Here is a 23643-nt window from a genome sequence, read left to right as displayed (position 1 = left end):
TTCTCCTCTGTCCACTGCAGGGCCAGTGATATTACCAGTAGCTCTGTGGTATATAAAGACAAATGTTCTGTTGCCCTTTTCTTAATCTGTGACTCATTCACTAGGATATATCCTGCTGCACCTGCCCACCCTGTAAAAGGATCTGTGAATATAAACACTGAGTATGAAAATTGCTTATCAAAATAGTTTTGGACTATTAACCATCCTGGAAGCTGTTCTGACTTCTCCTTCGATGCCTGCTGTATGCTGACGTCAACATTTGGCAAATGGGAATAACCAGGGAGCATCACATGATAACACATATATCCAGTGAAGAGTCTTTTCTTCATCAAAGGTGATCAGAGGCAAGAGATTATCATGTGTAACTCCACTGTTTTTGGATGTTTGGCCTAATTTATGTTTGCATTCGTTGCATTTTCTTTCCCAACATCTACTGATACGTTTACCCGTCATGGTTGTGATTGTGGTGGACAGTCCATGACAGTCAGGACTCCTTGGTCTTCTTTTGCTCTTCAAGTGGTTCTTGCAAAGTCTTGAAGTGTGTTTATGACCATTATCCTCCTGTAGTATGAATCTTTCTCCACAAAGATTCAACCCAGAGACTACAGCATGTCTCTGAAGAATGCTTCTCCTTGGTCAGGGTATAGCCAGTTTGCCTCAGGTGTCCAACTCCAGAGGAGGCACAAAAGCCCCAGACTTGAATATCCCCACCTCACTCACTGTGGGTTTGATACACTGTGGTCTCATTCTCTCTCCTGTCTGCCTCCTTACAGAAAGCCTTCTGTTGCCAAAAATCTCAAACTTGGTTGGTTGCATCAGCTGTTCATAGTTTCACACAGTGCCCTTTGCCCAGCTCTGACTGAGCCAGGAGACTGATGCAGCCTGGGAGTGTGTGTATGTGTGTAAAAGTGATTTCACTGTCCATCATGGCCCAGGGAGTTCTCACATGCCATCTCGATTGTTGTTTACACCCATCTTTCCCCCTTTATTTATTTATGACATCTTAAAATATATTACATGTACAAAAGGATACATGTAAAATATATACTTTTTAATGCTGTAGATGAATGCTACGGGGCATGAAGATCTATGATTTTTTTTTTTTTTTTTTTTTTTACAAAACCAACTGTTACAGTTTTAATTGCTTTTTGGTTTTAGATAGAGATAAATAAATGTATTGTTTAAACTCTTTGCTAAAGGCACTAAAACATGTTTTCTTTCCTGTAAACTTACATTATAATCATTTATTATGTACACCTGGGTGTTTGTCTATGTATTATTTTCCAGGGTACCAAACAATACATTCTTCCAAAGTAAGATAAATCTTTCATCAATATTTTCAGTAATGAAAGCACAAATTCTTCACAATTGGGCAATGTAATAACTGACCTACCAACATAATATTATTGTGAAACCAACATTCCATAAAGAGAGATTTATGTTCGTATAAATTATCTCTGTTATTCCATATCAAACAGTTACAAGGTTTATAGAGGAGAGACCATGACCAGGAAAGTCTGTGATGAGAAGCAGACTGTTTTTAGATAATATATGGAATTATATAATATAATAAAGTGTCCCCAGAATTTAGCCCACCATCTTCACAAGGATTCAGTACAACTGTTTTATTCAAGTGATGTGTCATATTTTACCACATGAAATTAAAGAGCATTTTGTGAATCTCTTTGAGTAGTTTGTTATCAAGCTGCAGAGCCAAAGCCACAAATGTCAGTCTGGAGATTCCCCCTGCCTCAGTAATTAATAATGTGTGAGATTCTACCTCGCACTTCACTTTTTCTTGTTTTTCTGATTATGATCCTGATTATGTACAAACTGTACAGGCAGAAAATCAAGACATTTATTTTACAGAACATCAGCACTAAGCGGTGTCATGTCTTCTTGAAAAACCTAAAAAAAAAGACAGGAGGTCATTAAACATTGAAGACTGGCACAGTGTTTGAAGTGAACTTGTACTGTACATGTTTTATCACCACATGTCCTCCATCAAAGGCTTTGTCCAGCTGGTGACGTGCAAAAATTATAATAAGGAACCTAATCCACTGTAATAACCATGTTCATTAATCATATCTTTTTTGCTATATACTGTACTAGATCATTTTTTTATTGGCAACATATGATCTGTAACAACTACCAATGATCAGAAACAGTGTGAAAATAGTATTTTAATGCAAATAATGTTTACCCTTTGGCTCTATAATCTCTGTTTCATAGTTGTCCGTTACTCCTTACCCTGTGTGATGTGAGTTATAAACAGTATCATGTGATCACACATATGTTCAGTCTCCACAACACTAGAATATTTTTACTGCATCATGCACTGAGTTTAGGAAAAGAAGCTTTCAATTAGTACGAATGAACTGATGTTAACTCAGTTTGAAGTGACAGTTTATACTGTGTATGTTCCATACCTGATGAAACTGTATCCACTCAAAAGGACCAAAGCAAGCAGCCCTACTGATGCAGCAGAAGAGAGCAATGAAACCTTCAGAACATAGGATGTGCCTGGAACGAGGAAATGCTTTTTGTTAGTAGTAGGCGATGAGGTACTCTCTACACCTGTTTGTTTTTTAATTTTAAAACACTTTCTGTTACCTTCTGGTGTAATTTCATTATGTAATTAGGTAAAATATAATTTTCCAAACTCAATCTCAATACAAAAGTCCTAATTTTAAAGATCATACCAGAGCATTTTGGAAATTTGGCCAGAGAATTACCTCTTATTCTAGCCCACAGGACACAGGAGCTTTTTAAATCCTAGGAGAGAAAACATTCAGATTATTTATTATTTAAGTCAAGTCTGCAGAAGTTTCCCAGTCAATACAATTTGATGCTGTACAATAACTGTTTCACCTACTGTTTTCCACTGACTGACAACTCGTACGATGATATAATAGTTCCTGCCGTTCTTCAGTGGTGCGTTATAGAAACCTCCATAGTAGAGTCCATCCCCAACAGTGAAGTTCATCTCTGTTCCAATATGTCTGACCAGGATCTGGGCAGTGATGTACTGAGAGGAGGATTTGCTTTTGCTTGAGGGGTCTGGGTGTCCAGGACAGGAACAGTCAAACACCATAATCTCCTCCACAAGAAGCACAAACACTTGGTACGAACTGCCAAATGAAGAACAAAACAAAATTAATATTTTATTTTGGATGTGCAACATTTAACTTGAATATATAATGATCATATTAATGTGGGATGAACATTTGAATAAACAGGGCTTTTTGAGAATGTGGTCTGATTTAGATATACTATTCACTTATTTACATAAAGTAATTAAGCAAGTATATCACAACAGAAAAAAAGGATATAGGTTTATTAGTATGACAATGTCACTTTTTAATGGCTTTATATTCATTTATTAATTATTAGGCTACTGTCTACATGGGCAAACATAAAGATTTGTTAACACATGAATTTCTTTACTTTGTGATCTTTTATCTGTGAAAAGTGCTATATAAATAAAGTTTACTTACTTACTTGCATGAAAGATTTGTAACTGACAATAACATAACTATAATGTGGCATGAATGTGAATGTGTTTCATCCTTTATTATTATGGCTCAGCCAATCTGATATAATCATATACTGATATTTCTGCAATAAATTAAGATCACCTGATGTATCAGCCATGGCAGGGGTTGCAAATGTATTATGAACTAGATTTATTATTAGGTTTAACTGATGATTCAAACAGACTTATAAGTCAGATAAGTCAGTTATAAGTCAGATTACTGTCCCTTGCCATCTTGGTTGTTACCTTATCGGGTCCAGTGTGTTGGCAGACCTGCGTAGCCTCAAAGTTGGTACAGGAGTCTCAAATTCTCTGTAGTAAACAACCGGTGCTGGAGGCACTGTCAAATATTATTGTATTTAATGTGCATTGCTCAGTAGAAAGAAAAAATAAAATAGAATTATGTCATTCCTGAACATTTTCAAATAAAAGCTAAAAATTATAGATTTTTGCAGTGATTGCAAAATATGTGTAGTGGAAATGGGAGTTGGTGGTACAGTGATACCTGGTAAACTGGTATTAGTGGTGATGGTTGCTGTGAATCTGGCAGACACTGCAGTGATGGAGATGCTGTAGTTTGTGACAGGAAGCAGGTTGAGACAGAGCTCCAGCTGGTCGGCCTTGGAGCTCAGAGACCGCTTCCTTTTATCATGAAAAGACCTCTGGTAGTCTCTGGATCCGATGTATGTCACCTGGAATGGTAATGTGCAATGTGGCATCAGTCAGGATCACAATACCCTCCATAGGGTAGTTGCATGGTAAATGCTAAACTGTCCTCACATAATACCTGAGAGTAAGGTTAGGATATTACTAAAACACCTATTTCCTGTGCTGACAAATAAGTAGAAACAGTGATCATAGATAAAAAGAGCAGGTACAGTGAGAGAAAGTGGATGATATCCTCTGTTACCTTGTAAACCTCTGTATCCTCCTCATACTTCTCTGCTTTCCAGTGCAAACATTTTTCATTGAGAACATAGAGGTGATTGATGGGTGGCTTTATTTCTGTAAGAGATGTAGGAATGATAGTGTGTGGACACCAAATGTTCACCTCATCATTTATCGTAGAAACAAGTTAGAAAGGAAATTTCCAACCTCACACAAACATCATACCTATTCAGCTGCTTTTATTTTGTGAGGCCTAATGAACATTACAGGCTACAGCTGTTTACAGATGTTCTTTTACTCACCTATGCATCTCAGAGTAGCTTTCTGCCACAGCCCAGAGATGCCACACACAGAGACGTTGCTGCCCCTCCAGCTGTGATATCGATCCACACAGCGGTGGACTACTACACTTCTGTTATGCCATACCACCTCTGAGTTGGCAAGGAAAGGAACTGGGCCACATTTAGCTGAAAAAACAAACAAACAAACAAACAGTGGCACTAAATGACTGATTAACTCAGATGTAGCTGCACTCATGCCACATGCAAACTGTATCATTGCACCCAAAAGAAACCCAAACCCACTGAGCAAGTAGGCATAGACAAATACAAACAACAAAGGACTCTTCCACTGTTGAACAGATGTGTGTTAATCTATAGAGATAATCACTGTACCTTGGCACTTTACAGATACTTTCCCCCACTGTCCTGATACTGAACATACTGAAATGTTATTTCCACTCTCCAGGTAAAATCCGTCCATACACTCATACAGTACCATGCTGCCTGGTCTGCTGGTGTGGTCCCACAGGAGGTTAGTATGGGGAAGGATTAGTGGGGAACCACAGCTTATTTCTGCACACAGACATGAGTTAGCACAGAATGTGGATAATTAACAGGCACACATTCAAATCCTGACAGCTGGTGAACACACAATGTAACACACAGAGAAGACTGTCATACTTTAGCTGATGAAATGTGTGCATGTCACATACCCGTGTAAAATGCAAAGAGGAGATCATTATGACGGTATTAGGAACTAAAATTCATATGATTTTCTCCTGTTAAGACTATAACATACAGTGTTGGGATACTACTACTTTAAATTCCTTATTTAAAAGCTCAAAATTGTATCAATAAACAAGAACATGAATTTTAAATATATTGTGAATATTGCTACAAATATTCTGATGTAAAAACAAACAAATGAATAAAAATATTCAGTAGTTCTTCAATATATCTGTCAGAAAACATTGCACCTTCACACCACAGATCAATATCCTCCCACTGTCCATTCTCTCCACATACTGAGAAGTTTTTCAGGCTCCTGGTGTGATATCCTTCATCACACTGGTAATACACCACACTGCCAATGTGTGATGTGCCATCCCATAGTGTTTTAGAATGAGGTTTCAAAACAGGCTCTCTGCAATTGATTTCTACAACAAAAAGACAGCAAGTCATTATAGGTCCCTGTTAGTTTGACAGATGTTCACATGCTGTCAAATCCATGACAAGGCAATGTGTTCAGACACAATTCACTTATCCTGAAACACGGATTAAAAGTTTTTAAATTACTGTCAGTCAGTAGGTGACTCAATACTCTTGTGTGTAGATGTCAGTGTCACCTTGACAGAGCAGAGACGCCTCCTCCCATTCTCCACGGGCAGTGCAAACTGATACATTTCCCTCTCCAACATTTTGATATCCAGACTGACACTGATAAACAACTCGAGAGCCCACAGTTGACATTTTATCCCACAGCATGACTGAGTGAGGAATGGGTGGTGGCACACTACATCGAACTTCTACAGGGATGGAAAACACATCATTTAACTGTGTGGAAATTAGATTATTATTTGACTCTGGACCAAGTAATACCAACAACAGTGCTGACAGTATTTTGGAGCAAGTTGTTACCTTTGCATGAGATGTTTGGCTTTGTCCAGTAACCATTAACTGTGCACAATGACACATTATTTCCTTCACTGTGATTAGATCCTATTTTACAGTAGTAAGTCACTGTGCTTCCAGGGGTAGAGCTGCCATTCCACACTTGTCCAGTGTGGGGCAGTATAGGTGGATCCCCACATAATATCTCTGGGACAGGAAATACACATACACATGAGGTGGGGGGGTGAGAAATAAGAATAAGAATAAGAATAATATAAAAAAATTAAAACAGTTCTTGTTCAAGCTTCATTCTGAGAATGTGACAGAAGTGCAACACAGGTGATTTCACTTATGTTAGTTGTGTGTGAATGCACACACTGATTAGACAGGACAAGTGAAAACACCTGTGTTGCACTTCTATCACATTGTTAAGAATTTATTAGAATGAAGCTTGAACACAAAAAGATATATAGAATAGAAAACACATCAAAAGTTTCATCTGTCTCATGTGTTGTGTGAATTACCTTGGCATGACAGAGTCGGGGGTGTCCACTGACCATTTTCATTACAGACCGATACATTATGTCCTCCTTTGTTAAAATAACCCTTTTTACAGAAATAGAGTACAGTGCTGCCAGGAGCTGTGTTACCATCCCACACCTGCTCAGTGGATTCACTTATAGGAGGATTTCCACACAAAGTCTCTACAACAAATGTAAACAGAGGAGGAAAGATACAGTATTTCTTCATGGACTAATGAGTTTTTTGGTCTGTAATTAGCCCTTAAAAGCAGAAAACCTCTACAATGATGTGGTAAAGCAGTCACTGTACCTTGGCAGAACACAGGCGGCTCTTCCCAGTTTCCAGCCGCAGTACAAATGGAGACATTTCCCTTTCCAACATTACGATAGCCAGAGTTACACTGATAAACCACCACAGTGCCAATCCTTGAGCTCTTATTCCACAGCATGTGTGAGTGAGGGAGGGCAGGGGGGGTGCCACAGTCAACCTCTGAGAACCAAAGTAGTGACACGCTGCATGAAAGTTGTTTAAGGAAATCATGAGTGTAAGAGCCTACAGCCACACTAACGGCTCTGTGAGGCTGTACTCAGGCACAGCAGTGCTTTGAACTACATGCTCAGAGTGACAATGCTAACATGCTGATATCTGTCAGGTATAATATTTACCGAGTTCACCATGTGGTTTAGCATGTTAGTACAAAAACTTTTCCTTGATGGACATGTCATTACTTTTTCAGCTATTTGGTTATAAAGTCCTGAACAAATTAAAATGATGACCAGATGATGAAAAGTTAAGAGGTCATTTAAGTTATTACAGTTATCAGTCCATCTAATGCTTGTTAAGATATACAGTCTGAAACAAAGTAGTGTGCAGACCAACACTGTGATCCGCAGAATGATGCCATGTGGCTAATATCGTCACAATTATCGCATAGAGTGGATATGGAGAGAGGTAGACTTTTTACTAGTATTGTGTTACCTTCACAGACCATGGTTGGTCCTCTCCACTGCCCATTAGCTCCACACACAGAGGCGTTTTCTCCTCTCGCCCAAATGAAGCCTTCATCACAGGCATACGTGGCTATGCTGCCATATGTGGTCCCTGTGACTGACAGCAGCACCGCATCCTCCACAGAGACAGGCTGGCCACAGTCGACCACTGAGAGGGGAAAAAACGTAAAACACTACATTTTAGATCCAGATTTTCTTCCGATCATCTTCATTCATTCCACATTCAGGAGGGACTTTGACTAATACACCAGCCAGAAAATGGTTTTACTATAGTGGCAGGAAAAAAGTAAGTGGATCTATTGGAATCACAAAGGTGAAATATGGTGGAGGGAGGGATTGTTCTTGTCCATATTTAATACATCATTCAAGCACTTTTGCTTTATGACCAATAAATGCAGAAAACCAGGACATTCCAGTGGTTTCACAGGCTTTACCTTTGCAGGAAGCTTTGTCTCTGTGAGGATTAAATGGCTCCACTCCATTGTGGACTTGGTATCCCAGCTGACAGCTGCACTCAAAACTACCCTCCAGGTTCCTGCACTGACCTCCCTCTCCACACAGCCCTGTGATCCTGCACTCGTCAATGTCTGCAGAGACAGAGAGAATGGAAAACAGCACGAGTGAATCAAAAACACCCATGTCATCTATTTTGTAAAGGTCCAAACACTAATTTCAGACCTGGGTCCAGCACTCACCCTGGCAGTGGGTTCCATCATTTGGTATGAAGATGGGCATGTTGTTAGAGGGGCTGTAGCCAGACCGGCAGGTACAGTAGTAGCTGCCATATGTGTTGTGGCAAGTGGTGTGCTGCCCGCAGATCTTAGTGGCTCCTATCTGACACTCATCTTTATCTGGAAGACAAAAACATGTGTCTCTTTCTCCTCAAGCTGCATTAACTGATTTTTAGCCATGCTAGCAGCATGCCTCGAGGGATGGCAACCATCTGCGTTCATGGCTCCCAGATGTTGTATTCTAATGTCTTTGGTAAACTCCTGACTGAACCTCTAGTGGCACCAGCAGGCTGTCATTTTGCCATCTCGTGAACATTTGGTGCAGACATTCATGTTCCCCTCAGGATGAAATGTCGTAACTTCGGTGGTCCCCTGACTTTTTATGTAGCACCGTCATCAGATTAAATGTTTAATTGGTCCAGTGCTTTGGTTTATGACTAAATTTATAAACCAAACATCAGCAGCTGATGGAATTATTTTGTTTTCAGACACATTGCTCTTTTTAATACTATTTATACACATCAGTAATCACATTGGAAGAGGAAATTTTCAGAAGAAATACACTTTGTCTTTCAAGAATAAATCACATTGTCACAATCATTTCATGAGAAGAGGTAAAATATATTTAATTCCAACCTTATGGGCAACAGTGTATTTAACATCAGCATGTTAGTTCTGTCATTGTGCGTATGTTAGCATTGCCGACATTAGTGTTTAACTCAAACCACTGGTGTACCATACTCAACCACATAGAGCTGCTAGCTAGCTACAGCTAAAACTGAGGAGTCAGGTGATAACTCTGTGGTGTTACAATAATGGACCCTTTTCATGTTACACATAGTCACTTGACCCATTGTTAATATAAAAATATTAATTAGAGCAGCTTTAAGGAATGTTAATACAATATAATATAATATAATATAATATAATATAATATAATATAATATAATATTATATTATATAATATAATATTATATTATATTATAATTCCCTTGTTTAACTTTTCAGTGGATACTTGTAAAACCTTTTTCTCATTTTTCTCATTCTCTACTCAATAGACAAAAAGTAGAGGTTGAGAGGGAGAGACTTACCATTTAACCTCACATGACAAACAAAAACAAACAAAAAGTTCCCTCTTACCTATACAGAAGGTTCTTCCATTTCCAACAAACCCGTACTTGCAATTACAAACTTTACCAGAGCCGTCTGACTTGTGGTCACACGTGGCATTAACGTGGCAGGTGGTACATACATCCAGAATTTGGCCTGCTGCTGGCATACCTTAGAGGACAGAAAGAACATCTATCAGCCACCATTCTCCAGTTAATCAATAATAACCAAATGACACTGGTGACATTAGTATTTTCACCTGCAATGACACAGAGCAGAAAAACCACGATCATGGTTCTGTTTCTCTCGTCAGTCCTCTGTGAAAGTCGTCCTTTTGTTGTCTTTATTTCACCAGACACTCAACCTCCTCATCCCCATCTTCTTTTTTTTTCATTTCTTTACTTCCGTCTTGTGGACCACGATGACGCTGAGAGCACTTGATAATCGGGATTGAGAGGACTGTGAGTGGGTGAGCCCAGGTCACTGGGGGAAACAGCTTCTTTTCTCAATGGTCTTCTTGAGGCTGGTGGTTTTTGTGGCTTCATCTGTCATCCTCTGACACATTCAGTTACACTTCACATGTGTTGATGATACACTCAGTGCTCACTCTGGTGAGCTGCACACTCATGTTGCTGGGCAGATAACGGCTATTTTTGGCCTAACGAAAGTGGTGGGATGCCCTTTTACAAACATTGTGTTATTTTGTAACACATAACTGCCATTAACCACATTAACTGCACCGTCACCATGTGTGTAAAAAAATGATAGCTAGGTAAGTGTCTTTATCTACATGACGCAGAAACTACTTCTAAGTTCAGTTTAATATTAATGAATGACTCTGCCATTGAAGAACAAATTTAATGAATATTATGGTGCAGCTTAACCTTTGTCCAATTAATTTAAAATACTTTATTTAATTAAAGGTAGCTCATTTTAATTCTTTTATTATATCCACAAATATATGTGGTGCTTCAAGCCCTTCTTCGTCCTACCACAGGCTTGGTAGTGGGTACTGGGGGGATGTTAGCTGGTGTGTCGTGGGAGGGGGAGATAAGTCTTTAGACCTACTATCTCTCAGTCCAGCAGGGTCCTAACTAGGGTCTCACTGTCACTCAAAACAGTAAGCTACTGCCTCACACCAGTGCCTGCTGGACTGGACTGATTAACCCTGGTCTGTTCCTCAGAGCAGCCAACCTCCAAACCACTCTGTCCAAATCCAAGACCTGACTGGAATATAGTTCTTTCTGTGTCTGACCAGAGCTGGGCAGGATACAGCATAAACATAAGTTGTTTCAACAATTATTTTCAACCAAAGTCAGCAGGAAGCTAAGGTTATTCATCCTGCACTGCAAGTCCAAACGATCTCTGATTAGTGAAACAGCATGGCAGCTGTGTACTTCTTTACTCCTGGATTTTCTGTGTCACTTGGTGTCCATTGCCAATCTTACCAATTAACCAGTTACGCAGGAAACTTCAAAACCACTAGTTCAGTCAGAAACACGTCAAGAACCTGAATTATTTATAGCAAATGATTGTAGAGTTGGATTTGACTGCTGCTCTTTGAGGAGCTCTCAAACACACAGCAGCATGAATTCTGTTGGAAGAATTAATACATTTTAATAAAATCATACCTGAACATTATTTTTATCATTCCAGGTTATAATGACTGTTCTGTGACCTACATGAATATGATTAGTGCTTACTACTCAGCTGGTAGCTACACATCTGTGAGTGAGCCAGTGATTGTGAAGCATGAATGAAAACAGCTGATTCCAATTATCTAATTCAAGCTGGACTCAGGACAGTGCTCTGTGCTGGCTGTACTTCATAGATCTAAAATGAATTACTCAGTCTGCAACACGGGACTTTGTCTTTGTAAACCTTGTTAAATCTTGTGACTTGAAAACTTAAATTAGCCTCAGACCAAAGTCTTGGTGATGTTACTTTACAGACCACAGCAGAAACACAGACGGACAGTTTAGACCTGCTTTCCCCTGCAGATGTCAGGCTTCACACAGATTTGAGTCTGGAGTTTTCTTAAAGGAGTGCTGTAGAGTTTTTTTTTGTGAACAAACAGAAGCTATGTGGACAGTGTTTCTCACTGTGATGACCCTCTTTGTATCTGCATCTCCCTGCAGGAGCCTGGTGGATCAGGGAATTTCAGCTCACCTGGTCTGGCTGCTCTATATAAGCTGGTGGCAGTCAGCCAGTCCTTCACTCTCTCCAGGCTCCCACCCAGTTTGGTTTTGTTGTATTTTGTTTGTCTTTATGTCAATTCCCCTTTTACGTGTGTAAAACGTATTTTTGTGTGGTCCCTGGTCGTGGCACTCACCAAACACACTGTTTGTGTCTTGATTTTTAAAAATATTTTAAATCATGCATTGTTTACACCCATGGCTACTAGCTTGTGCTATTCCTCACAGACTTTGTGCGTTGCTATGCTTCTTTGATGTTAGCTCCACCAGCTGGCAATCAATAGAATAGCACAGAACCATTGGCAGGAAACTGTATTGCATGCAGGTATGTAGCCATGATGCAAGCAAAATAAAAGAATTAATCCGTAGTGCTACATAAGGGGTGAAAAACCAGATTCCTTTAAATGCTGGGGCCACTGATTCCTGTACAATGATGGCTGGATCCACTCACTGTGTACTGAAACAATCATTGCACTTTATCATTATCATATTTTGCAGTATTTTGCATTTTGTCATGTTCAGGGTTATCCACATCCCATGACTAAACAAAGTTGGTACATAAATAACTTCACTACACACAAAATGTGGTCATTGAAGTTTCCTTTATTTGATGTTAGCACCCAATCTTTCAAGACTATGTAACTGTCACAGTCCGTCATTCAGATCAAATGTTACAGGAACATGCATTTTTTTAGTATCAAAATTTTCTCACAGATGTCAGAGATATGTTTGTTAAACTTCAAAATAACGATCTCACGAACCCACATTGATCACATGATGTTTGAGACAAAAATATTTTTGCTGGTTGTTGATATGATATGATATGATATGCTGTAATGGCTCAGTAACACTTTTCCTTCTGTTCGTGCACGTTTCAGCAGAGGGCTCGGAGGACAGACGTCTCTTTGACACACAAACTGCAGCAGATTTCACACCGGTGACCTCCTACAGGGTCATAAAAGGGTGCAGAAGCAGCAGCGTTTCTTTTCATGTGCAGTCTTATCTTCCTCAGGTGGAGGTGCTTCAGGAGCCGCAGACTCCTCCCTGCACTCTGACACTGAGCCACTGGAGGTGGACAACAGCCTCCCACACACCAGGTCAGCAGCTTTTCCATCCATGACGGACAGATCTGTCACTGTTTTCTCTCTCAGCGACATGTCTCCATCATCATCATCATCTATCAGCACAAACTCCTTGAGGTAAACCATCCCCACCCCGTGGAGACTGTGGTTCTCCACTGATTCCTCCATGATGTGGGCGTCCACAAAGGTCAGAGTTGAAGTCTCCGTCAGTGTCTCGTGTGGGTCCGTAGAGTTGTCTTCTGGCCCTGAGTAGGCCTGGCTGCTCGAATCCACCATCCCTGTGGAGTTCCTATTCACACTCTCGTCTTTCATGCTGTAATTTTGGTCTTGGCTTTTAGAGGTGATGTCTGGCAGCTTGCCTGCACCATCTCGGCTGGTGACCTGGTCTCTTCTGTTGTGGGATCCATTCTCTGTGGCATGGCCGTTCCCAGGATACATCTTAAAGGCCACCTTTTGGTAGTCATGGTAGACCTGCACACTGCTGCTCCCTGTTGGAGAAGAGAGAGGGATGCTGGCAGTTTCCTTTCCTTGCTTCTTCATGTATTTTCCCTTGATGCTCTGAAACAGCAGAGAAATTTTAAAGTGAAACCTCATTCTCATCTTCACAAACTGCAGACAAAGTTTGGATCTGATATCAACCCCAAATGTTTAAAGCTTGTACAATTAGACTACACTACGTTCAGTGCCTGGAAAATAGTCTTTATATAATAACAAACTAGGCAGGGAACCTGTCAGCTCATGTAGCTGCAGACACTGTTAGAGCACTTTATGAACAAGCCTATGAATAAAAACAAGTGTAAAACTCTGTCAAAATTATTTGTGGCTTTAACTCCGCTCATTAGAAAATATCTGTTTCTGAGGAAATCTTGGACTAAAATAACAGATGGATTGGCACAAATTTTAGTGCAGACATTCATGGTTCTCAGAGGACGAATCCTAATGTCTTTGCTTGTCTATCATTGTACTCTTCCTCAGACGCCACCATGAAATTAACATTTGTGGTAGAGTAAAATGTTTCGATATACACTGCATAGTCGGCTTTATGAGTCTTTGTAGCATCTCTTTGTGGTCATGTAGTGTCTCTTTGTGGTTATTTTGCATCTGATTGTGGTCATTTAACTTGTCTTTGTGGTTACCAGTTGGTTGGTTTACTTTGAAGTGTTCAAACTTCAAACAGAGGTTTTGGCCCTCGGGCCCCAGGGAAGATGGTGAGTAGGTCCATTCAGTGATCCTTCCACATAATATCCATGTCATTATAATGCAGTATTAATATTGTTAACATCTCTAACTAACACGGCAACTAGGGCAGGTAACATTAAGTGCAGTGGAGCTGTTTTATGAACAACAGTGGACCGATAAGAGAGAAAGAGCTGTCATTTAGTATTGGCCTCTCTGAATAAATAAATGAAGCTGGTACTTTTAAAAGAAGCAAAAATAACTTAAATTCCCTGAGGATCAGCTCTTTGAAGTAGGAGACAGATGAACTCCTCTAAAGTGCTCTAACCAAGGAAGGAGTGTGTGTGTTTCATCTGTCTAACACACACACACACACACACACACCCTTCCCATCTCCACACAGGAACAACATTTCTGTTTAAGTGAAGGATGCATCGCTGTTCAGAACATAGTGAATGTGAGGTGTTTTGAAGAACACATTTGACATATATATAATGTGTAGACAAACGAGATGTTTACAGCAAATCCATGATTAAAAGACTTCTTGATGAGGAGTGTTTCCATTTCATGGCGTTACATGCTAAATGCACTGATCTCCGTAAAGGAGCTTGACTGACTGACCCTCTTACACTTGACTGAATCATACGCATGACAGAATCAGGACTCTATAAATTAATTATAACAGCAATGTACATGTTCAAGCGACCGTCAGCGTGCTCCGCTCCAGCTTGTGGTGGTGACTGAACAACAATAGATGAAAAATAGATACGATTTAAACACAGTCGCTGCATTACTGCTTTACTTTGCACTTGGTTTGCGGCTCTGTTGCCTCACTAGTGTCTACGGGAGTGAGACAGAACAGAACAAGAAGAAATTAGACAATAATGTTATCTCAAGAACTTATAGTTGACCTTTATACTCTCAAAACAGCATTTCTCTACAGCAGCGTACCTGTCATTCAACTCTAATGTGTTGAATTAACCCTGTGTTAAAGACCCAGAATTCATTTGATTCAAAATCATTTTATAAAGTGACAGAAGATTTCTGGAGCACAATTTAGTTAGCTTCTTTTGGCAGCAAATACTGTTGAATGAGTGTGACTGCTAACAGGAACGCTATACAGGAGTCACACAACATACTTAATGCTGCCCTTTACACTAATTAGACTGTTAGACTGTATTTCGTGAAAGATACACTAAAATTCAAATATTTGAAAAAATGCTTTTACCTCAAGTCGTCCACAGCTGCTCCCCAGAAGTCTCTGTAATGAGTATCACATGGCAGAGGTGGGATGACCCAGAGTGCGTCCCACTGATCTCCAGTACAGCTGCTGAAACTGATTTCTCCTCCACCTGGATGTCTATGAACAGAGATTCTTCACACACACCCTCCCCTCATCTTGTAGTACAATTGTACTCAGTGTGTGTGAAGGGAGGCGGTCACGGGACGCTCCACTGACTGTAATCACACCGGCAGTAATGCTTTTTTCTTCTGGGTCTTAAGTGTTTGTTGTACCATGTGAATTCCTGACAGAATGATGTCCACACTTAGACATATTAACACCTGGAAACAATCAGTATCTACAGAATATAAAGATTTTCATTATATATAACAAAGTATAACAAAAAGGCACCAACAAATACATACTTGCTTATTTTACGTCATTTTCTATTATTTTAAAGTAAAGAAAATGAAATGGTTTTTTTCTTTCTCTTCAAATCATCTCATAAAACCACAGATTAAACCTTCAGTCTTTTCTTCTCTTGTACACGGGGACTCACGGTAGAAACCATCCCCCGATTCCTTTTTGAAATGTTGCCGTGGTGCAGGGATGCATGAAAAGCCACTTCTCTCAGTCCCATGCACCGAATGTGTTCCAATAAATAATATAGGAGGACAGACCTTCACATACATGAAGGCTGCAAACAGGAATATAGAATGGATCAAATATTGAAAAGTTTTCATGCCCTGTAGGGATGATGTGTGCATTAGCCCAGTATTGTCAGCGGGTAGACATGGCATCTGACAAAGTGCTCATGTTCACAAGATCCATGAAACCTACAGCACAAAGTCCTGCTGATAAAATTAATGAGAAATGTTTTACTTCAAATTATTTCTCAGCTCTTAAGATTCTTTCAGGTTTAAAAGAATATCTGACAAGAGCACAGTAATGTCAGTAAAATGACAGTGGTAAAAGGACCTTATAGTCCTGAATGTGTTTATTAATAATTGATCTATAATTGAAGGAATAATCAAAACCACTCTCATGTCTGTACAGTAAATGTGGAGCACTAGCCTGCAGTAGGTAATTAGCTTAGCTTATCTTAAAGACTTAAAGCAGAGGGAAACAGCTAGCCTAGCTCTGTCCATAGTTCAAAAATAAATCTACCAAGACATAATTTACTGGTTTTGTTTCATTTGTTTATTATAAACAGTCATTTGTTTGTTTGTTTTTTTACAGTATATACACAATTCTGTTGTAATTCTGTTGTATCATATGAGAAAAGGCTTGAATGGTAAACATCATATGCTGATTGTAAAATATTAAAACTTTATTGTTATTTATTAATTTGACAGCATTACATATATCAACACTCCACATTAATCAAGACCTAGAAATCTGTCCCACCACATGATACGTGCTGCTTCCATGTTGCTGCATGTGGAAGCTCAGGCCTTTGGCAGAAGACTGACCCCCGTTTCTGGTCGTCTCCCAAAACCTGATTGTCACTTTGCCTGGTACCAGCAGAGGCTCCTTATAATGGGCAGTGATGCTGACGGGAGCTGTGATGACTTCAACCCCTGATGACACAACAGAGCAATGAGAAGGTCTGACAGGTCCTGGAAATAACACAATCATCTTATCTTTTCAAAAAAGCCATTAAAATAAATCTGGGTACCTTTGTGTTTTTCTATTTCAGCCAAGCAGACCGACAGCATCCAGAGACTTGGAGCGCTCTGCAATCTGCAGCCAAAGAGCCTGGCTGGTAGAGAGAGGAGCCGGCAAAGGGAGTAGTCAGGGAAGGACCTTAAGCACTGCAGGCTGTTTCTCCAGGGAACTCTGAGCTCTACCTGCTTCATGTTTTTTGGCACAGGCTCATCTGGTTGGCCTGTTAGGACAGGGACACGTAACCAGAAAAGGTCTGACATTAAATGCAAAACTGCCAACGTAAGAAAAAGACATTCATTTATGTTCCTAGTGTTAAAAACCTAAAAACATTCTTAGAAGAAGTTAACATAACACTGCTCACTTTCACGTTCACTCTCTGTTAAGCCTCTGCTGGCTTTGTGGAGCTTGTTTTTGGACAGCAGCGTCAGGACGCTTTCCCACACTGGGCATCCAGAACGAGAAGTGGCAGACAAACAGATGTCCACCTCCACCCCTGCATCGATTTGCCGGTACACCAGGACTCGGACTTGCAGCGTGAACGGACCTTTCTTCAGTTCATCGATTGGCTGAAAGGTTTTCAAACTCTGGCACACACGAACCAGACCTGTAAAAGTAATGCACACTTGCGATCATGTCACTGCCATTTTATTATAACTGTTTATTATAATGAAACATGGGATGCAGGGCATTGGGAATAAATTAAATATGATGTACTCATATTTGTTTGTTTGTTTGTTCTGGGTATATGAGGCATTTGCAAAAATACATGCTAGAGCAATCTAGCATGAGTGAGTGTCACCTGCTGGGCTGAGCCTGAAGTTTTCGTCGGTGAGCAGCATCAGCAGCAGTCTTCCACACAGAACCTCAGGGAAGCACAGTGGTATGTCTCTGTATTCAGTGTCAGGATAATCCCAACCATAACCTCCTGCACTGCAGAACCTCCTCAACATGGGAGTCTCCAGCCTTAGACGGACAGACACAATGACTCAGAAAGTGGATAACCCAGAAACCCAGACTTCTCCTTAATGGATGTGGACTGCGCTCACCTGCACCTGAGGACCGTGTAACCAGCTTCACACTTCTCTGTGCTGGCTGTGTGCAGGAAGCCTGCTCTCCGAGTCAGAGCTCTGGTCACATATTTGATGTACAGATACCAGAAACTGGGAAGTTTGTCGCTGGTGAGTACGTTTGTTTTCAGCAGCTTGTGAGAACAGTAAATGTGAACATAAACTAAATACACTGAACAAACAGCGAGAGAGGGGACGACGTAACTCTGCACATTCCCCATTGTGGATCTGCTGAGGAGTCCTGTCACACAACTCTCCTCCCAGCACCAACACGCTCATTTCTCCTGTTCACCTGTAAATACACACCTTTGCTGTCATTTCGTTAGTGTTGATACACGGCGTCGGAAGTGGCTGCAACCATAACATGCGTCCCACTCGTGTGTAACGCTGTAAAACGTCCGTACGGACGGAACCAAAGAAAGTTTTCCGCTTTTCTGGTACTGGGATAATAATAATAAATGCATTTTCTCAATTACCTCCAGTGGTAACAAGCCAAGTAAAAAGGTTTGGTTTAAGTTGTTAATTGTTTGGTTTTGAGAAATCCACTTCTTGAAACAGCAGAGTGAACTTGTGTCTTTAAAAACAACGCTCCAGACACCTGAACTTCTAAAAACTTAAAAAAAACAAAACAAACAAACAAAAAAAAAACTCTCTGTAATATAAAAAACCAAAACACTGGCTGGTGACCAGCATTCAGAGAACTGAATGACTTGTGTTGCACAGGTTTTGTGGAGTCACAAAACGTTATAAATTGAATTGGACTCATTCACAGATTTTATTGCCAACAGTTTTCACTGGGACTGCTTTCTTCCAAAGAAGTATCCAAGAGGAGTTGAGTGTAGGGCAACTGGATTTGGTTGTAGATCTTGAAGATGTTTTCAAAAAGAAGCCTCTTGGATGAGAGATGAGAGATGAAAGGTCATGCAGTTTGAAAATTTCTTCCACACTCACAATCTAAAGAAATTATTTAAATGTATTACAAAGGTTAAAGTAACATACTTTTATTATCTGGAGATACTGCATAAAAACCACCACATACTTTTTAAAAGCATTTATTTTTTTTTAATTGAAATTGGTATTTATGATAATAAGTGTCCTGCACTATACTGAGCAGGTCTGTGCCGTATTAACCAATTTGTGCCCCATGTTCTCAAACAAGGATGTGAATAAGACTGTGTATCAGAGGTGAATTCAGTGTGAGTGCTGCCTAACATGTCTGCTGTTGCTGCTGAGCAGTTTGGGATATGCTGTGCCCAGGGAGCGCCCGTGTCTGATGACCACCAGCTCCATCTGACACTGGTCGATGTTGACCAGCACTGTGGTGCTCCTCTCTGTGTTCATGAGGAAGACAACGGTGAAGAGTGCCATCTCAAACTCTGGGCTGGGCCCGATGAAGGCACTCCCGACGGGCTTCACCACACCGTGCCAGCTGAACTGGAGGTTCAGAACATGGTCGTCTTGATCAGGCTGTGGACAGGAACACAGGGATTTTAAAAAACGACGGATCAGGTTATTATACCATTTCCTTTCTGATGAACTCTTACACTTACTAAGTCATGCTCCCTGGCTTTGTATCCTTTGTAGTCCAAGTGCCTGTTTTTCTCTTGCAGGTAGAACTGGATCCAGTTGTGAAAACCAATGATTTCTGTTCCAGATTTTGTTTCTCCAACAAAGACATGTTCAAATCCACAGGAGTCCAGGCTGGTGAACGTTTGACTTTAGAAATACCACACAAAATAAAATATTACTCCACAATAATTATGTAATTTTTCACACAATTGTGGTAAATCCCTTGATTGCTTTCTGTACACACAGTGATTCAACGATGAATCTAACAAATGGACAAGCTTCTGTATCTCATGCGTCTCACCCTGTGTTTCTCTGTCTGTGGTACAGCTGGAACCAGATCAAGTGTAGCTGACTCTTAAACAGCCTCAGGTCAGAGCTGGACTGTCCTTTGCTCACCAGGTACCGATGAGCCCGCTGTGGAAAAATCACATATATGACATTCAAATCAGTGCCAACCTGACTCTGGTGCAGGACTTTCCCACGATAAAGAACAGAAAACAGCAATTGCATACTAACATATGTAATTGTCTTGTGGAGAAAAAGCACTAGGACTTTTCTCCTGATGTCAAATACAGTCGATCTAATCTAATGTTCTTTCAAATACAATGAGTACTGCATGTCCACATTTTTCCAGTGATCCTCCTTGGGGAGACTGCTGAGGCCAACACAGCATTCCACTGCTGCAGACAGATGTTTTAGATGTTTTTTTTTTCTCTCTCTAACACCATGAAGTAATGTGTTCAGTGCCACACTGAGGCAGGAAGAGACATAACTCCCACTGGAGTTTAGCTGCAGCCTCCAAACCACAAAATGTAGGAAAACAACAAACCACAAACAGCTGGTGGGAAACAAAACAACTGCTATACATTATCCTCTGAGTCTGAGAAGCCTGAGACATGAAGACGGAAAACAAACAGGTGTAAGATGTGAGGTGTCATGGAATAGAAATGAATAACTGAACTGTTATGAATGTATGTGGCTGGTGATACTCAACAGGTTGTAACATATCAAATGTACCTTCATGACTTCTGTCTGCAAGATGGCATCCAGGAAGAGATTAGTCTCAGTCTGCTCCTCTGTTGTGACTCGCTCTGTCACGCCTGTGGACCGCTCATAGTTGTCCAGGAGTTTCATGAACCCTGCAGGAAAGGAAATCCCGTTTATTGTAGTGAGGTCTGCAAATGACTTTTTTTAGGTTCACAAAGTGAGAAATTGCTTCTGTCTGGTCCACAGACACTTACAGGAGGTGGTGGTTGTGCTCTTCAGTTTGTTATCATTAACATTGGAGAACAGAGGCTGTGAGGCGTGATCCTGCACAACATGGCTGCCCTGGCTCACATAGCTGGCTCTACCCTACACAGTTCAAACACAGAACACATCTTTGTAAAAACAGAAGGTAGGTGTGGTGTGAATAAGAGAGTGTTCCATACCTGAACAGATATATTGTAGTCTATCCCAGGCTTCATGCGATTCACATCCAACCTCCACAGCTCATTGAAAAGATTGGATAGTTCCTGGTTTACAGCTGGTCTGTTACAGAAAGTGCAGACAGCTGACAAATACTGACAAACTTAATAAACATGGCTATTTGTGAGAAATGTTTTATATAAGCTACTGTACCTTGATGCATGCAGTCCACTGAAAAACACTGCGAGAAGGACAAAGACTCCACAAAACCTGTGCAACAAATATTCATCAAATACATACAAAAAAGTGAGAAAGCTTGGTTATTCTTACTTTTAGAAATTAGGCCATGGCAAAAAGACAAAAACAAAAAAACAAAACAAAACAAAACCCAAAACTTTAAAAAAAAAAGAAAAAACTTTTTTTTTTTAAGACAGTGGTATAAACTACAACTATGTGAGGAATAAATTCATTTTCAGTCTAAAGCTGTGATAAAAAATAAAAATACATACCTTGTAGCCATGATACTTATTGTAAGCTTCCACTCCTTCAGCTCAGACTCACTACAGCAGAGTACTCACTTGTCTGTTTTACTATAGGTCCAGTCTCCACCAGGCACTTGATATCCTAGGGGTTGGGCAATGTCCATTAACTGCGCATGGGCAAATCTGGACAAGTATGAACTCCTTCATCTCAAAGGTCCACACATTTAAATTGTAGAGACACCAGAGGGCGCTTTGTCTCAGGGATGTAATTTTTCTCCATCAATCTAATGCATTCCTGCCAATGCAGTGATGAAACTTTAAATGCATTCATGTTCTTTTTACTCAGTCCCCTTTATACCTCACACAGGTGTCACCCATACAACAAGGTTTGTAAAACATGGAACACAAGTGAAGGTTTCACTTGGGAGCTACAATGCTGCTCATGCCAGTTATGATATGGAGCAGTAAACACACTCCAGGGAATATTTCATTGTTTATTTTCATTGTTTATTCTCTGATCTGAGCCTCTTTGCATAAACATACATCAAAAGAAAAAACTGTAAAACAGAAGGTCCGATGTCATTCAGCTAAATAGCAAAAGGTCAGTGCCCACACCTGACACCAGTTAACATAAATCTATCAATGCATTTATTTTTATATTGTTTACATTGTATAATCCAAGACAATGTTTGCAATAAGTGGATAGTTTATTTGTTGTTGACCACCGTGCAAGGTCATGTGCATGTTTCTCAAATAAGTGGGACATGTTAAACTTTGCACATGTGCACATACAATGCCTGGTCAAAAAAAAAAAAAAAAGTCACCACCTGGATTTAACTAAGCAAATAGGTAGGAGCCTCCTATTGGATAATTACTGCATGGGTGATTATCTTTCAGCTGGCAACAAGTTATTTAACCCCAACTGACGCAATGCGTAGCTTTTCATTTCTTAAACAACCATGTCGAAGGACACATCCTGTGGTCGTTGCAAAGATGTTAGTTTGTTTGAGAAGGGTTAAATCATTGGCATGCATGAAGCAGAGAAAACATTTAAGGAGATTGCAGAAACTACTAAAACTGGGTTAAGAACTGTCCAACGCATTATTAAAAACTGGAGTGATAGTGGGGAATCATTGTCTTCAAAGAAGAAATGTGGTCAGAAAAAAATCCTGGGTGATCGTGATAGGCGATCACCTAAACCAGGGGTGTCCAAACTGTTTCACAAAGGGCCGGTGTGGCTGCAGGTTTTTGTTCCAACCAATGAAGAGCACATAGTGTGACCAATCAACTGTGTGAAGACTGAGATCAGTTGATTAAATGAGTCAAGTCTGGTGTGCTGCTGCTTGGTTGGAACAAAACCCTGCAGCCACACGGCCCTTTGTGGAACAGTTTGGACATCCCTGACCTAAACATTTGGTGAAATCAAATTGTTGAAAAACAGCAGTAGAACTGTGTTTAATGGTTAAAGTAAGAGCATTTCCACAAGCACAATGCGAAGGGAACTCAAGGGATTGGGACTGAACAGCTGTGTGACCTTAAGAAAAGCACTAATCAGTGAGGCTAAACGGAAAAAAGGCTTCAGTTTGCTAGAGTGCATAAAGATTGGACTCTGGAGCAATGAAAGAAGGTCATGTGGTCTGATGAGTCCAGATTTACCCTGTTCCAGAGTGATGGGTGTTGATTTCAAGACCATGTTGCCAGTTTAGGGCTTTTATTATTTAGTTTACATTATGTTCACATGCTACATATTCCACATTTCCAGATCTGACCAGTCACAGCATAGTGGTTTCTTGAAAGAGACCTGGTCTGATGTGAAAAAAGCAGCAAAATCTCATTTTCCCAAATAAAGATTTCACAAATCTGAAACTATGTTTTAATGAATCTCTGGCTCCTCTGGGATAATCAAGTCCAGATTTGACCAGTCTAAATACAGTGAGTTTACAGTTTTTGATCTGGACCTGGTCCAATGTGGTCTAAAGGTGAAACAAAGCAGTGAAATCTTTCTCTTTTGCATTTTCACAAGTGGACTGAAGATTTCACAAATCTGAAAGTGAGTTTCAGACAGCATTGAGACTAAAATGTCTAAC

General features: G+C 40.2%; 3 protein-coding genes across 5 annotated transcripts; all 3 read right to left on the bottom strand.

Moving 5' to 3' along the window:
* Positions 1-1610: 1610 nt before the first annotated feature.
* susd1 (sushi domain containing 1) lies at positions 1611-10324 on the bottom strand. Of its 2 annotated transcripts, XM_041041934.1 has the most exons (19): positions 9948-10324; positions 9719-9859; positions 8543-8698; positions 8282-8434; positions 7816-7995; positions 7147-7326; positions 6840-7019; positions 6343-6522; positions 6051-6230; positions 5682-5861; positions 5098-5277; positions 4726-4890; positions 4446-4540; positions 4041-4227; positions 3782-3875; positions 2876-3131; positions 2736-2775; positions 2430-2523; positions 1611-1908 (listed from the first exon to the last, which is right to left on the bottom strand). In XM_041041934.1, exons 1-19 carry the CDS (start codon positions 9979-9981, stop codon positions 1890-1892), a joined length of 2694 nt encoding a protein of 897 aa, XP_040897868.1. In that variant the 5' UTR covers positions 9982-10324; the 3' UTR covers positions 1611-1889. The 2 variants fall into 2 exon arrangements, with proteins under 2 accessions (XP_040897868.1, XP_040897869.1); XM_041041935.1 differs by lacking the exons at positions 5098-5277; positions 5682-5861; positions 6051-6230; positions 6343-6522; positions 6840-7019 and having other exon boundaries at positions 9948-10314.
* Positions 10325-16567: 6243 nt separating this feature from the next.
* On the bottom strand, positions 16568-18461 carry si:ch211-12e13.1. Its single transcript, XM_041042622.1, has 5 exons — positions 18078-18461; positions 17831-17994; positions 17393-17635; positions 17042-17251; positions 16568-16943 (listed from the first exon to the last, which is right to left on the bottom strand). Exons 1-5 carry the CDS (start codon positions 18317-18319, stop codon positions 16747-16749), a joined length of 1056 nt encoding a protein of 351 aa, XP_040898556.1. The 5' UTR covers positions 18320-18461; the 3' UTR covers positions 16568-16746.
* A 424-nt stretch (positions 18462-18885) lies between these two features.
* Positions 18886-21684, bottom strand: LOC121184655 (poly(U)-specific endoribonuclease-C-like). Of its 2 annotated transcripts, none has more exons than XM_041042460.1 (8): positions 21584-21684; positions 21288-21344; positions 21098-21197; positions 20909-21020; positions 20685-20806; positions 19969-20081; positions 19649-19814; positions 18886-19565 (listed from the first exon to the last, which is right to left on the bottom strand). In XM_041042460.1, the coding sequence occupies exons 1-8, from the start codon at positions 21592-21594 to the stop codon at positions 19290-19292; spliced, it is 957 nt and encodes a 318-aa protein (XP_040898394.1). In that variant the 5' UTR covers positions 21595-21684; the 3' UTR covers positions 18886-19289. The 2 variants fall into 2 exon arrangements, with proteins under 2 accessions (XP_040898394.1, XP_040898395.1); XM_041042461.1 differs by having other exon boundaries at positions 19649-19799.
* Positions 21685-23643: the final 1959 nt, after the last annotated feature.

Source organism: Toxotes jaculatrix, chromosome 7 (assembly GCF_017976425.1).
Source record: "Toxotes jaculatrix isolate fToxJac2 chromosome 7, fToxJac2.pri, whole genome shotgun sequence".
Lineage (NCBI taxonomy): Eukaryota > Metazoa > Chordata > Actinopteri > Toxotidae > Toxotes > Toxotes jaculatrix.
The sequence above is the reverse complement of the archived record's forward strand: the minus strand, read 5'-3'. Positions and strand labels throughout refer to the sequence as shown.

Bases quoted from the DNA above. Each gene is read 5' to 3' on its own strand.
- susd1 (XM_041041934.1), bottom strand. From the start codon at position 9,981: ATGATCGTGGTTTTTCTGCTCTGTGTCATTGCAG. The intron at 6,231-6,342 runs GTAACAACTTGC...CCATCCCTGTAG, and splicing joins GCCAAACATCTCATGCAAAG to AAGTTCGATGTAGTGTGCCA. The intron at 3,876-4,040 runs GTATCACTGTAC...AATATTTGACAG, and splicing joins CACTAATACCAGTTTACCAG to TGCCTCCAGCACCGGTTGTT.
- si:ch211-12e13.1 (XM_041042622.1), bottom strand. From the start codon at position 18,319: ATGGGGAATGTGCAGAGTTACGTCGTCCCCTCTCTCGCTGTTTGTTCA. The intron at 17,995-18,077 runs GTGAGCGCAGTC...TGTCCGTCTAAG, and splicing joins TACACGGTCCTCAGGTGCAG to GCTGGAGACTCCCATGTTGA. The intron at 16,944-17,041 runs GTACCCAGATTT...TTGTGTCATCAG, and splicing joins TGAAATAGAAAAACACAAAG to GGGTTGAAGTCATCACAGCT.
- LOC121184655 (XM_041042460.1), bottom strand. The intron at 20,807-20,908 runs GTAAGTGTCTGT...CCTTTCCTGCAG, and splicing joins GAGCACAACCACCACCTCCT to GGTTCATGAAACTCCTGGAC. The intron at 19,566-19,648 runs GTAAGTGTAAGA...TCCTGTCCACAG, and splicing joins AAGCCAGGGAGCATGACTTA to CCTGATCAAGACGACCATGT.